The sequence below is a fragment of the Ornithorhynchus anatinus genome, chromosome 16 (assembly GCF_004115215.2).
Source record: "Ornithorhynchus anatinus isolate Pmale09 chromosome 16, mOrnAna1.pri.v4, whole genome shotgun sequence".
Taxonomy (NCBI): Eukaryota; Metazoa; Chordata; class Mammalia; order Monotremata; family Ornithorhynchidae; genus Ornithorhynchus; species Ornithorhynchus anatinus.
In genome coordinates, this window is record NC_041743.1 from 18,198,630 (window position 1) to 18,214,336 (window position 15,707).

At 42.8% G+C, this 15,707-nt stretch overlaps 1 protein-coding gene across 1 annotated transcript in view; it reads right to left on the bottom strand.

Annotated features, from left to right (window-relative positions):
- Window positions 1-15,707, bottom strand: part of LOC100087841 (complement factor H-like) — a 121,460-nt gene that overhangs the window by 79,986 nt on the left and 25,767 nt on the right. The window contains exons 13-16 of the mRNA XM_039914354.1: window positions 13,609-13,681; window positions 10,468-10,554; window positions 9,355-9,361; window positions 8,913-9,015 (exon numbers count right to left, since the gene is read on the bottom strand). Of these exons, the coding sequence (XP_039770288.1) occupies window positions 8,913-9,015; window positions 9,355-9,361; window positions 10,468-10,554; window positions 13,609-13,681 (270 nt within the window). The remainder of the gene's footprint in view (window positions 1-8,912; window positions 9,016-9,354; window positions 9,362-10,467; window positions 10,555-13,608; window positions 13,682-15,707) is intronic.

Sequence of the window (15,707 nt, forward strand, 5' to 3'; positions counted from 1 at the left end):
ATAGTTGTTAGACAAGATCCCCACCCTCAAGAAGATTCAGTAGTGATCACTAAGTGGAGCCAGAGGTGGTGGGGGTAGCCAGAGACCAGGCTCAGTCCCAGACATGGAGGGGACTGTAGAGCCCAAAGGAGCCTCAGGACTAGATCTGCCCATCTAGCCACACCCTGGGAAATGTGTTTGCTGTCACCCTGCTCCCCCTGGCCCTGAGGTTGGGCACTGGTGAGGCTTCGTGGGAGTGCTGGCTCCTGAGGGGGGTCCGTGAGGGCAGAACCCTGTGAGTCTGAGCAGCTAATCTGGGGTGTGTTCGGGGCCGCAGCCAGGCCAGGGGCTGTGGGACAGAAAGGGTTGGGAAAGTGAAGGGGTTCTTCACAGGGCTCTCCCCTAACGTCCTTCCCTCCCTCTGCCCCCCAAAACACAGGCTTGGCAAATGTCTTTCCTTACACATTCAGTCATGGGAGAATCCCTGATTTCTCTTCTTTGAGCCCCTGTCCGAGTGAGGCATATCACGCAGGGGGATGAGAGAGAGAGATGGTGTCAAGCCATTGTGGCAGGAAGACGGGTTGGGCCGGAGGTGCCAGTGGTTGGATCAGAGGTTCCAGTGGCTGTTCCACAAAGCCCTGAGAGGGAGATGGTGGGTGCAGCCTTCCATCCTGGGCAGCCTGGAGCAGTTCTGGTGTGGTGAGGTGGTGTGGGTACTGCAGTGTCCCAGGGGGTGAGAGCAATGTTCCTGCTTTCTGTGGTGGTTTTCTGGGAGCAGGATGGCTAGTTTCCCCCCATCCTGAATCCACAACTTGGCATCTGGTGGGAATTAGAGGGGCAGACTTGGGAAACGGAAACCCGCTGAGAATGATTCAGCACCCTGACACCGCCATGGCCGTGGCCTTGGAACATCCGCTCCAGCTCCCACACCCCGCCATCCCAGACCCAGCACCCAACCTAGCCTAGCCTCCCACAGCCCTACAGATGTCCAGCCTGGGCCTGGGGAGAGTTGCCCACAAAGACCTCCCTCACTTGCCCTTCAGGAGATGTTAGGTGATGGCTTCCCTAAATAGCTTCCAGGGCTACTTCGGCAGGGATGAAGGGCTGGGGAGACTCCAGCACTCAAAGTCTTTGTTTCTGTTTCGATATATGTGTGTGTACAATCACTGTGACTGTGTTTCTATGAAGGAAACAGAAATTCCAGCTGCTGTCAGTAAATCTGGCTAGCGTAAAACAAGAGGGAATATTGGAAAAGCAGCATGGCATAAACGATAGAGCACAGGCCTGGTAGAAGGTCACAGATTCTAATCCCAGATCTGCCACTTGCCTGCTATGTGACCTTGGATGAGTCACTTCACTTCTCTGGGCCTCAGTTACCTCATCTTTAAAATGGGGGTTGAGACGGTGAGTACCATGTGGGATGGAGAATGTGTCCAACCCGATTTGCTTGTATCCACCCCAGAACTTAGTACAGTGCCTGCCACAAAATAAGTGCTTAACAAATTTCATTATTGTTATTATTATTGATATGTTCATCATGCCTAAGGGATTGTCAGTCACACACTGGTCTTGTTAGCCAAACATAGCAAGAAACAGCGTGGCCTCTTGTGAAGCAGCATAGCCGAAGAATAGAGCATACTACCGGGAATCTTAAGGACTTTGGTTCTAATCCCAGCTCTGGCACCTGTCTGCTGTGTGATCTTGGGCAAATCACTTCACTTCTCTGTGCCTCAATTACCTCTTCGGTAAAAGGAGGATTTAAACTGTGAGCCCCATCTGGGATATGGACTGCATCCAACCTGACAAGCTTGTATCTACCCCAGGGCTTAGTACACTGTCTGACACATAGTAGTAAGTGGTCAAGAAATACCATGAAAAGAAACCCTTTTACAGATATGAAATGCAGGTTGAATTATCCTTTGAACCCAAAGGACACATACACAGACACATACATAAATAGACCCCACCACACATATAAATGTGAGTATATGTGTGACTGGGAGAGTATATTAATCGGGAGGGAAAATTTCATTTAATAGAAAATTATTTTCCCCTAATAATTCCATTTTCAATTTATTCACTGGTGGGAGTGATGTTCTTTCTCAAGAAAATACCCTTGAATCCAATTATCTCAGATCAATCATTTAAAAAAGAAGCACAGTAATAGTGAATCACCTTGCCCCCTCCTACCTCACCTTGCTACTCCCCTAACACAACCCAGCCCACTCCCTTTGCTCCTCTAATGCTGACCTTTTCACAGTGTCTTGATCTCATCTATCTCACCACCGATTTCTCACCCATGGCCTGTCTCTGTCTTGGAAAGTCCTCCCTCCTCATATCCAGCAGAAAATTACGCTCTCCTGCTTCAAAGCCTTACTGAAGGCACATCTCCTCCATGAAGTCTTCCCTGATTAAACCATCCTTTCCATTCTCCCTCTCCCTTCTGTGTCACCACTATCCCTCCTGTCTCAAAAGCCTGTAACCTTGGTGTAATCCTTGACTCCTCACTCTCATTCAACCTGCATATTCAATCCATCACTAATTCCTGTCAGTTCCACCTTCACATCACTAAAATCCACCCTTTCTTCTCCATCCAAAGTGCTACTACCTTCATCCAATCACTTATCCTATCCCGCCTTGATTACCGTATCAGCCTCCTTGCTGACCTCCCAGCCTCCCGACTTGTCCCACTACAGTCTGAACTTCACTCTTTTGTCCAGATCATTTTTCTACAGAAACATTCAAGACATGTTTCCCCATTCCCCAAGAAACTCCAGTGGTTGCCCATCCACTGCTGCATCAAACCAAAACTCCTCACCATTGGCTTTAAAGTACTCAATCACCTTGCCCCCTCCTACCTCACCTCCCTACTCTCCTTCTTTAACACAGCTCGCACAGCTCGCACACTTCACTCCTCTAATTTGAACCTTCTCACTGTAAATCTACCTTGTCAATCTTGCTGCCAACCCCTCACCCACATCCTGTCTCTAGCCTGGGATGCCTGAATTATCTCTAGCCTGGGATGCCCTCCCTCCTCATATCCAACAGACAATTACCCTCCCCTCCTTCAAAGCCTTGATTGAAAACACATCTCCCCCAAGAGGCTTTCCCTGTCTAAGGCCTCCTTTCCTCTTCTCCCACTCCCTTCTGCATCACCCTAACTTGCTCCCTATATTCATCCCCCATCCCAGTCCCTCAGCACTTGTGTACATATCTATTCATTTATATTAATGTCGGTCTCCCCCTCTAGACTGTAAGCTTACTGTGGGCAGGGAATGTGTCTGTTCATTGCTACAGTGTACTCTCCCAAGCTCTTAATGCAATACTCTGCACAGTAAGCGCTCAGTAAATGCAATTGACTGACTGAATGAATGACAACCTAAGAGAGCTGTTCTGAAGGCAAGATGAAATGCTCAATAAATACGATTTATTGACTGATAAATATGAAACTGAAAAGAAGGGAGGTATTAGGGCTGGAGATGTAGATTTAAAAAAATAACTTCCAGTTAGAAGGGAAAAGGAAAAGGAAATGCATGCATATATTAGTCTTTCAAATTCCATGTCTGAAGCCATACCAAAATAGAAAAGCTTTGAGTACACTTAAATTTTATTTCTACCTTCCTTTGTGGTAGCTTCCCTACCAAATTTAAGACTATTGGTAGTGACTGAAACAGAACAGGAAACAATCAATCAGTTGATGGATTGTATTTATTGAGTGCTTTACTCTGAAAAGAGCAGTGTGTGCTAAGCATCTGGGAGAGTGCAGTACAATAGCATTGGTCGACATGATCTCTGACCTCAAGGTTCTTACCACCTTCTGGGTAAAGCAGATATTGAAATAAATCAGATAGGGGAAGCAGCAGAGTAAAGAAAAGGTACTGTAATCAGTGGTATGGTGAGTATCAAAGTGGGAGTAGAGACCCACTTGCATAAGAAACACAGGAGGGTGGATGACTAAGTAGGGCTGGAAATATGAGGTTAGTCAGGGAAGGCTTCTTGGAAGAGATATGGTTTTAGTAGGATTTTGAAAATGGGGAACGTGGTTTTCTATCATATATGAAGAGGGAGAGAGGTTCAGGTAGGAGGGAGAACATGAGTGAGAGAGTGAGGGAGTTGATCACAGGGATCTACTGCGGGGGAGATGAGAAAGAGAAATAGTAAATATGTTGGAGTTAGCTATGATCACCTCATTAGCTAGAATTTCATTGTCATATTTATTGAGCACTTACCGTGTGCAGAGCATTGTACTAAGCATTGTACTAAGAATTTGCTGGATAGTAAGAGTTTCCTGGAAAACTAGGGTCTCCTATTTAACCAGGGTTTCTTACTTTATTGATCTCCCTTTTTGACTGTAAACTCACTGTGCACAGGTATCTACCAATTCTGCTTTATTATACTCCTCCAAGAACTTATAGTGTTCTGCACACAATAATGGCTTAATAATTACCAATGATGAATCATTTAACTTCATTCCCGGAGGCTGAATTAGTGAAGTCTTATTGCAAAATGGCACTGAAATAACATGAAGCAATCATAACATCAATTTATCAGCTTATAAATGTAGGCTGTAAGCGCTCCAGATCGGTAGCTCCTGGTGGGCAGTTATGTGTCTACCAGCTCTGTTGTACTTTCCCAAGTGCTAAAATACAAACTACACAATAAATGTGATAGATTGAGTTATAAACATCTTTTTTGATTTGTGAGAGTCAATATCTTCACAAATATGGTTTATCACCCCAACAAGTACATCAAATTTGGGGGAGGGTGAATGAGAAAACAAAACCCACCAACAAAGTGTTTTACAATGTTTACATAACTTATCTGGGTCTTGATTGTGAAAGAGCATTTACCAAACTAAAATTCGAGGCCATTCTTCACCCTATTTTCTACTCCGCCTTCTTGGAAAGCAGTTGTATATTCAACAGTAATTATAGTTTGACCAGTTTGGAAGGTGTAGAAGAGTGTGAAGTGTGGCCAGAAATTGAAAGGGGATTGAGGAAGGGTATCATGTGGACCAACTTGATTGCACTCTCCCAAGGCCAAGTACAGTGCTTTGCACACAGTAAGCACTCAATAAATGCCACTGATTGACCGACTGATAAATCAGGGTCCCCTAGTTTGCTGGAGTCTCCATTTTACTTGAAGGTGCTTTGTTAGCTAGGTTCTTAAGGTAATTATGTTATCTAGTTAATAATAATAATAATGTTGGTATTTGCTAAGCACTTACTATGTGCAGAGCACTGTTCTAACAGCTGGGGTAGACACAGGGGAATCAGGTTGTCCCACGTGGGGCTCACAGTCTTAATCCCCATTTTACAGATGAGGTAACTGAGGCACAGAGAAGTTAAGTGACTTGCCCACAGTCACACAGCTGACAAGTGGCAGAGCTGGGATTCGAACTCATGACCTCTGACTCCAAAGCCCGTGCTCGTTCCACTGAGCCATGCTGCTTCTCTAGTTAACTATAATCTCCTATTGAGTCTGGCCTCCTTTTTAGGTACAATCACCTTTCAGCTGCAATCTCCTGGTTAAAAACTGTAATCTATTTAACCACCGGTCTGCCTGTTGCCTAAATTCTTCTAGTTAAAGTTCCCTGGTTCACCAGGTTCTCAAAGGTAGACTGGGTCTTCTAATAAACTAGAGTCTTTTAGGGATCTACTAACTAGTTGGGATTTCTTAGTTGACAGGGATCTCCCAGCTACCTAGGATCACCTTGTTAACTTGAGACTTAAATAATAGTCTTGTTAACTATGGGGTTCCTGGATAGATTGATTCTACAGTTAACTAGCTGGGATCTCTAGCTGACTAAGCTTACCTAGTTAGATGAATTCTTAACGTTAACAGACCTCCTGGTTAGTTGGCTTTTTCCTTGTTATCCAGGGGTTCCTAATTAACCCGAGGCTCCTAGGTAGGTAGGTTTCCTTCATAAATACGGTGTTCAAGTAGCTTCCTCATGTTTCCTAGATTGCCAAGCTTTCCCATTAACCCAATTTTCCATTCCTCATTTTTCTCTAGTATTATTTCAATTAGGATCTAAATAGCTACCTGTACCAACAAAGTATGTCATAATTTTACCCCAAACTGTCTTTTCTTGTCCTGTATTCTGTGACCATGATGTCTTATCATGTCATCACTCTTCATCACTGTTACAACCCCAAAATGAGCAAATTATTTTTATTAGTTTTATTAGTCAAAATGCTCCAGCAAAGCTGCCAGCTGGCTTTATTGAGCTACAGAAATCTTCAGAGATTACATCTTCTAGTTTGCAATACACACAAAGCAGTAATTCTTAATCAGTTGCATCTGTTGGCATATGTTGATAGATTTGAGAGTTGATAGTGTAATTTATCAAGATTTTATCCTCTGTAGGAGCAACCTGTTTTTGTTGTATCGTTCCAAAAATGAAAGCATATGTAGTTATCCCAAGAGGAGTAAGAAGGAATCAAAAAAGGTAAGGTCACTTTGCAGACCCTACAAATTGTCGATTTCATTGAATTCAGAAATTCTTATACTAATATTCTTTCTCTATTATCTAAAGTATTTTTAGTCCTCAGTATCATCTCCTCCTAGAATCTCTATAACCAGAATTCACTCAGTGTTTCAGAGCATATTAATGAGCCTCTGTAGATCTGTATTTGTTATGTAAGAATTATGGTCATTTACCACTTCCTTTTTGGATGGTTACAATGAGGTCGGGATGCCTGGAATAGACACTGCTACCAACAGAGGAAATCAATAGTTTTGTAGAGTCCTCTTAGGGTGTGATAGCCACATGGAACTGCGACCTTTCACCAGGCCTGCACTTTCCTGACTATTTGGATTACGCTATCACTGAAGGTATAAGGACCAGCGGAACCATTGGTCAGTGTACTGAACAATGGATGAACTCAGATTACGACTCGGAGAAGAGGCACAGTTTTTCTTTTTCTTGCAGGAGAGGACATGGGAAAGAAAACATTGCGCATGTTCCGAATTCATGAACTAATCCCAGAGACCCACTACATGACGTAGAAAGCCAAATGCTGGGATGAGATAATGACCCATCTTTCTGGTCTACCACTGCATTCACTCTGGCTTTTATTTAATTACTTTTTCATCATATTTGCTTCAGTAGGATCTGTACCCTTTGGACACTTCATGTTCATCCCACTCTCATCCCCATAGCGCTTATGGACATATCAGTAGCTTATTTGTATTAATCCCTGTTGTCCCCCTCTAGACTGTAAGATGGTTGTGAGCAGGGAACATGTCTACTAATTCTGCTTCATTGTACTCTCTCTAGGTCTTTACACAGTGCTCTGCAAACAGTAAGTGCTCAGTAAATACCGTTAGTTGATAACAGTTGATTGATAACAGATCAATAAGGCACTAGCTCTCCTTTGGCTAGTTCATTTGACTACAAACAGATATTCTTCACGTTTAGGACAAAGTGTCTACTCATGCCTAAAAATCAGGTCTCATTTTAGATTCTGTCATTGTTACTAACAAGATTGAAATTATATAATGAAAATACACTAATAAATTTCATATCAACTAATCTATTTGCAATTAGCTTCTCACTTTTGTGAGTCCAAAATGTAGGTGAATGGTTTAGTTAGCTAAATGATGTGATCATAAAGAAATGATGAAAATAAGGAATGGGCAAAACAAAGTTTTCTGATTTCTTCCTTATAATAATGAAGACTAGAGAATTTTTTTAAATAGTATTTTAAAAACTCACAAAGATTGTAATATTCCAAGTATTGGCTTTCGATAGTAAGACTTCAAGCAGTAGGAGCTGATCACATGTAGCTAAATTGGTTTTAGAATTAAAAAAAAAAAGCAACGTAAAATCTCTGATGGCTTTTTCTCTCAATGACATTTTGGCCGATTATTTTAGTTGACTTTCTAGGGGACAAGAGTTCAAATGATTTCTCAGCCCTCATTTCCTCTTCTACTCCCTTCTGTGTTGTCCTTGCTCTTGGATTTTCTCCTTTTTCCACTTCTCCCTCAGCCTCACAGCACTTATGTACATAGCCATAATTTATTTGTTTATATTAATGTCTGTCTTCCCCTCTAGACTTTCAGCTTGTTGTGGGCAGGGAACATGTCTACCAACTCTCTTATACGGTGCTCTACACACTGGTAATCCCTAAATAAATGTCATTGATTGATTACATACAGCCCCCAGGTGGAAAATCTTATGTTAAAAACCTTAGCAATTAATTGTTATGGAGGTAGATGAAATGGCATATTACGTTTTTTAACGAGCATTAGTACCTTTCTGAATATAATTAGGATTTTGTAATCCTTTTTCAAGAAATGCAGGAATGAAAGAAATAGTAAAATGAGCTATTGAACTGAACACATTTTCATTTGTTTACACAATATATGTAGCAATCATAAAGCAAGTCAATCACAATCTTGTCGATCAATCAATATATGGTGTTCATTATGAACTTACTGAACTAACTGCTTGGGAGAGTAAAACAGTAACAATAATAATAATGGTATTTCTTAAGTGCTTACTATGTGCCAAGCACTGTTCTAAGCGCCGGGGTAGATACAAGGAAATCAGGTTGTCCCATGTAAGGCTCACAGTCTTCATCCCCATTTTACAGATGGGGTAACTGAGGCACAGAGAAGTTAAGTGACTTGCCCAAAGTCACAGAGCTGGTAAGTGGTGGAGCTGGGATCAGAATCCATGACCTCTGACACCCAAGCCCAGGCTTCTTCCACTAAGCCACACTGCTTCTCTACATATAGACATGATTGCTACCCTCAAGGAGCTTTGAGTCTAGCTTGGGAGACAGCCATAAATCGTGGTTAGGGCAATATGGGAATAAAAGAAACACAATTAAACAGTTTTGGGGCACTTTTCTAGAAAATATGATAGTAATTTTCATTGTTTCCCATATACGTGAATTAAGGATTTCCCCAGATGATAATCTTACCTTGTGCCGCACAGTAAATCCACGAAAGATAAAAAACAATCCATTGCTGAAATCTCATTTTTAGTATGTGAGAAGAGTAGAGGGACACATTTAATGGCCAATACTGTGATTACTGGTTATGGACTCTTCTTTGTGAGAAACTGCACTAAATAGAGCTGGATAAGCAGTCCACAAACAAAGGCGGAGACAAGTGGCCCCTCCCATTAATTACTCTAAGTGTTGGACGACATGACAATCCCCCCTAAACTCTGGCCAGCCTTCAGAATGATTCCTGTATGAACTCACTAGTCACTGGGTCATGACCTGCTTTGCTCACTTTTTCTTACAGCCACAGAAATGTACAGCCTCATGGTATTTTAAAGTGTGTTGGGCTAAGCAAAGCAAGAACAGCTAAGGACTACCTCAAACCTACAGATCTCACCAAATTATCATTTCAGCTCACCTGCTTTCTGAGAAGGCAGAATGAGAAATAGAAAGAAGAATGACCTTGTTTTTGAATTTTTCTTTGCCTGGAATTTAGTTTCGTAAATGCTCTTTCCAAACAAGACTCAGAAAAGTTACATAAACTTTGCAAAAAAAAAGCAGTTCTGCCGGTTTTGTTTTCTCATTCAGCCTTCACTAAATTTGACCTACTTTCCAGGATGATATACTATATCTGTGAAGATACTGACTCTCATAAATCACAGAGGGTGTTTATAAATCAATCAAACCTATATATCGTGCTCTTACTGCATGCTGAGTATTGTACTAAGTGTTTGGAAGAGTACAACAGAGTTGGTAGACAATAATAATAATAATGTTGGGATTTGTTAAGCGCTTACTATGTGCCGAGCACTGTTCTAAGCGCTGGGGTAGACACAGGGGAATCAGGTTGTCCCACGTGGGGCTCACAGTCTTAATCCCCATTTTACAGATGAGGGAACTGAGGCACCGAGAAGTTAAGTGACTTGCCCAAAGTCACACAGCTGGCAAGTGGCAGAGCCGGGGTTTGAACCCATGACCTCTGACTCCAAAGCCCGTGCTCTTTCCAGTGAGCCACGTTGTTGGTATTTGTTAAGCGCTTACTATGTGCAGAGCACTGTTCTAAGCGCTGGGGTAGATACAGGGTAATCAGCTTGTCCCATGTGAGGCTCACAGTTAATCCCCATTTTACAGATGAGGTAATTGAAGCGCAGAGAAGTGAAGTGGCTTGCCCACAGTCACACAGCTGAAAAGTGGCAGAGCCGGGAGTCGAACCCATGACCCCTGACTCCAAAGCCCGGGCTCTTTCCACTGAGCCACGCTACCTACCCACAAGGAACTTACAGCCTAAAGCAGTTATAATCTATATTTATCAATTGATAAAATTGACTCGATTGCTTCATGTCACTGCAATATCATTTTGCATTAAGACTTCACTAATTCAGCCCTCGGGAATGAAGTCACTCTCTCAGTCAGTAGCATTTACTAAGCACATACTGTATCCAGAAGACAATAAAACAGAGTTGGCCGACATATTCCCTGCCCACAATGAGCTCATAGTTGTCATGAGCCCGTTGCAGGGGAATTGTCTCACCTTCGTATCAGGCAGTCAATGACAAGTTTGAAAGTGAAATCAAGCCACCACTGTAGGCAGTGGAAAGCCTTTTTTCCACACTTTAACCTACTAAAAACAGAGGATAGGTACATATACACACTCTCACACATACACCCACACCCACACCCACACACACACACACACACACAGAATAGCTACTTATCGGACTAGTTTCCCCGAGTGTACACATCAGAGGAGTTCCAATTCCTCCTTTGCCCTGTTGCTCATGGGGTTGAAGAATAGTCTCTTAGGAAATGGCTTCCACATTACAAGATAGAGTCACTCCTGCTTTCCACAATAGTCTAGAGGGGGAGACGGATATTAATATGAATAAGTAAATTATGGATACGAATGTGAGTGCTGTGGGTCCAAGGGTGGGGTAAGAAGGGTGCAAATCCAAGGGAACTTCAGAAGGGAGTGGAATAAGAGGAAATGAGGGCTTAATCAGGGAAGGCTTCTTGGAGAAGATGTGCTTGCACTAACACTTTGAAGGTAGGGAGAGTGATCTTCTGTCTGAAATGAAGTGGGAGGGAGTTCCAAGCCAGAGACAGGACAAGGGTGAGAGTTTAAATAAAAATAAATAAATAAAGATATAAATAAATAAATAAATAAATAAATAAATAAATAAATAAATAAATAAATAAATGATGATATTTGTTAAGTGCTTACTATGTGCCAAGCACTGTTCTAAGCTCTGGGGTAGACACAAGGTAATCAGGTTGTCCCACGTGGGGGCTCACAGTCTTAATCCCTATTTTACAGATGAGATAACTGAGGCACAGAGAAGTTAAATGACTTGCCCAAAGTCACACAGCTGACAGGTGGCAGAGCCTGGATTACAACCCACGACCTCTGACTCCCAAGCCCGTGCTCTTTTTGGCAAATTAGACGAGATCAGGGTGCAGTGAGAAGGTTGTAATTAAAGGAGTGATGTGTTCAGGCTAGGTATTAGTAGGAAATCAGAGGAGTAAGGTTGGATGGGGCAAGGTGACTGAAAACTTTAAAGCTAAGGTAAGGAGTTTCGGTTCATTGCAGAAGTGGTTGGGCATTCACTAGAGATTCTTGTGGAGTGGGAAACCTGAACTGAAATTGAACATTTCTGTAGAAAAACGATCCAGGCAGCAGAGTGAAATATGGACTGAAATGGAAAGAGAGAGGAGGACGGGAGGTCAGCAGGGGGTCTGATACAGTAATCGAGACAGAATAGGACTTGCTTTGTTTTGTTGTCTGTCTCCCCCTTCTAGACTGCGAGCCTACTGTAGGGTAGGGATTGTCTCTATCTGTTGGCGAATTGTACTTTCCAAGTGCTTAGTACAGTGCTCTGCACACAGTAAGTGCTCATTAAATACGATGGAATGAATGAGGGAATAAGTGATAAGTGCTTGGATTAACGTGGTAGCATTTTGGATGGAGAAAAAAGGGAGACTTTTAGTGATCTAGTGTAGTTTGAAATGACAATATTTGATGACTGATTAAATGTGTGGGTTGAATGAGAGAGATGACTCGAGGATCAGAGAAGTAGCATGGCATCAGGGTTAGAGTACCAGACTGAATGTCAGAAGGTCCTGGGTTCTAATCCAGTCTCTACCACTTGTCAGCTGTGTGGTGTTGGACAAGTCACTTCACTTCTCTGGGCCTCAGTTACCTCATCTGTAAAATGGGATTGAGACTGTGAGTCCCATGTGGGACAAACACTGTGTCCAATCCAATTTGCTTGTATCCACCCCAACACTTAGTACATTGAATGACACGTAGTAAGTGTTTAACAAATACTACAGTTATTATTATTATTATTAGGATAATGCCAAGACAACGCAGTTGTAAAACAGGGAGGGTAGTGGTGCTGTCTTCCATTGATGGGAAAGTTACGAAGAGGACAAGGTTTTGGTGGGAAGATGAGGAATTCAGCTTTAGACATGTTAAGTTTGAGGTTCAGTGGGACATCTAAAGGGACATGTTCTGAAGGCAGGAGAAAGATCAGGGCTGGAGATGTAGATTAGGGAATCATCCACATGTAGAGGGTAGCTGAAGTCATGGGACTGAATGCATTCTCCAGAGGAGTGGATGTAAATGAAGACTAGAAGGGGAAGTAGAACTGAGCTTTGAGAGACTCCCACAGTTAGGAGGAACCCTCAAAAGAGACTGAGAATGAATGGCAAGAGAGATAGGAGGAGAACCAGGAGCGGACAGTGTCTGTGAAGCCAAGGTTGGATAGTTTTTCCAGGAGAAGGGGGCAGTCAATAGTGTCAAAGACGGCTGTGAGATTGAGAAGGATTAGGATGGAGCAGAGTCCATTGGGTTTGGCAGATTCAATCTGAATTAGTACAAAGTCTTAATTAGAATGCAGTACTAAACAATGCATTTTTAAACAATAATGTCATACTATACTACCTCTTTGCCTATGTGGATGGCTTTGATTCTATTTTGCACTTCATTTTTCCAAAGTACTTTCATAAATTTCCTATGTTAATTTTGACAGACATACCATGAGAGGGAATAAGGCCTATATAGGTTAAATGACTTGTGAAAAAGTCAAAAAGAAGACTAGTAGCAGAGCTACTACAATTGGGAAGATTATGATAGTTTCTCTTGACTCAAGGGGGAGTCTTTGGACCCTTCTGGGTCAAGGGGGACCATTGGCCAGGGATGGTAATAGAGCAAAGTGGTGCTCTAATACTTCTTTCTCCCATAAATAACACTTTTGCAAACCCCATGACTTACCAGTTCATCCTTTGGCTACCTCTGTCTCCAACATAATGCAAGAAGGGGAAGGCATTGCCAGAATGCCATCTCAAATTTGTTATAATGCAGCGGAGCTGACAGAAATGTGGATTTTAATAGCTTGTCTCAAGCACGAATGAAAGATCTCTCAATAGCAATTAGCACTGCACACTGAACAATTGCAACATTTAAGGCAAATTAGATTTAAGGTCTTGCAAAATGGTTCCCAGTTGGAGAAGTGTCAGAGAAACTGTTGGATAACGCAAAGTGAGGCAAGTTTTAAGAAAGTGTTTTTACCCAGTGTGACAGAAACACTGGATTATTTCAGTTGTTTTCCAAACATCTGTTCCATAGGCCCTTAAGTACTACCGGAGCACTGGTTGAGACAATATGATTTACTGACAACCCAAAGGTTTACAGTTCACATCTAGCAGGATGTCAGAGCAAATTCTGAACAGGAATTCATTCTGAACTTAAGGTAAAAGGTAAAGGTATTAATTTGGAAATTAATGAATCTAAATTCATTGCTATATACTCCATATTAATTTTATATATTTTAATTTTAAAAGTATTAATATTGCTATGAACACAGTTGATTGATGTCAACTACATGAAGACCATTGTATTGGCATGCATGGCAAATTTAAAGAAATTGATATATAAATCCTACCTAGCAAAAAATGCTACAGAATATTTATTTTCAGATTAAATCTTCAAATGTTGGCAACAAATCCATTAAGTTTGATGCTGGGCTTTTCGTCCTCATTTCTTCCTAGAGATTAACCTATAGAAATAATATAACCAAAGAAAATCTTGTCAATACACATAAGATTTGTGAAATTGTATGAATTTAACAGTTAAAAGACATGGTAACATGAACAATTGATTAAAAGGTGAGCATGAGATTTTCTAGTTAGGGAAAAAGTTTCAACATACTAGGTTCATTCAGTCATATTTATTGAGTGCTTACTGTAGGCAAAGCACTGTAGTAAGCATTTGAGGGGGTACCTTTAATAATAGGAATTGTGGTACTTGTTATACGCTTACTGAGAGGCAGCCACTGTACTCAGCACTGGGGTGGATACAAGTAAATCAGGTTGGACACAGTCCCAGTCCCATATAGGGCTCACAGTCTTAATCCCCATTTTACAGATGAGGTAACTGAGGCACAGAAAAGTGAAGGGACTTGCCTAACTCCCCACAGCACACAAGTGACGGAGCAGGGATTAGAACCCATGGCCTTCTGACTCCCAGGCTTGTGCGCTTTCAGCTACACCTTGCTTGTCTGTCCACAATGAGCTGACTCTAGAGGCCGACTGTAAGTGCCTTCAATCAATCAGTCCATCAACCAATGATACCTATTAAGCTCTCACTGTACAAAGCGCTTGGGAGAGTACAAAACAAGAGTTGGTAGACACATTTCCTGCCCACAACAATTTTACACTCTAGAGGGAGAGACAGACATATGAACAAATAGGTACATAGTGCTGAGGGGCTGAGAGTGGGGTGAATATCTAATCTTCAAGACTAAAGATCTAAAAGTGCATAGGTGATGCATCTCCTCCTGCCTCCAAGATGTCTCCACCTGGATGTCGGCCCGCCACCTAAAACTCAACATGAGCAAGACTGAGCTCCTCATCTTCCCTCCCAAACCCGGTCCTCTCCCAGACTTCTCTATCACCGTTGATGGCACGACCATCCTTCCCGTCTCTCGGGCCCGCAATCTCGGTGTCATCCTTGACTCGTCTCTCTCGTTCACCCCACACATCCTATCCGTTACCAAGACCTGCCGGTTTCACCTCTACAATATCGCCAAGATCCGCCCTTTCCTCTCCACCCCAACGGCTACCTTACTATTACGGGCTCTCGTTATATCCCGGCTAGACTACTGTGTCAGCCTTCTCTCTGACCTCCCTTCCTCCTCTCTCGCCCCGCTCCGGTCTATTCTTCACTCCGCTGCCCGGCTCATCTTCCTGCAGAAACGATCTGGGCATGTCACTCCCCTTCTTAAACAACTCCAGTGGTTGCCTATCGACCTCCGCTCCAAACAAAAACTCCTCACTCTAGGCTTCAAGGCTCTCCATCACCTTGCCCCTTCCTACCTCTCCTCCCTTCTCTCTTTCTACCACCCATCCCGCACGCTCCACTCCTCTGCCTCCCACCTCCTCACCGTCCCTCGGTCTCGCCTATCCCGCCGTCGACCCCTGGGTCACGTCCTCCCGCGGTCCTGGAACGCCCTCCCTCCTCACCTCCACCAAACTGATTCTCTTTCCCTCTTCAAAACCCTACTTAAAACTCACCTCCTCCAAGAGGTGAGACTGAGCTCCTCTTCTCCCTCTACTCCCTCTGCCATCCCCCCTTTACCTCTCCGCAGCTAAACCCTCTTTTTCCCCTTTTCCCTCTGCTCCTCCACCTCTCCCTTCCCATCCCCACAGCACTGTACTCGTCCGCTCAACTGTATATATTTTCATTACCCTATTTATTTTGTTAATGAATTG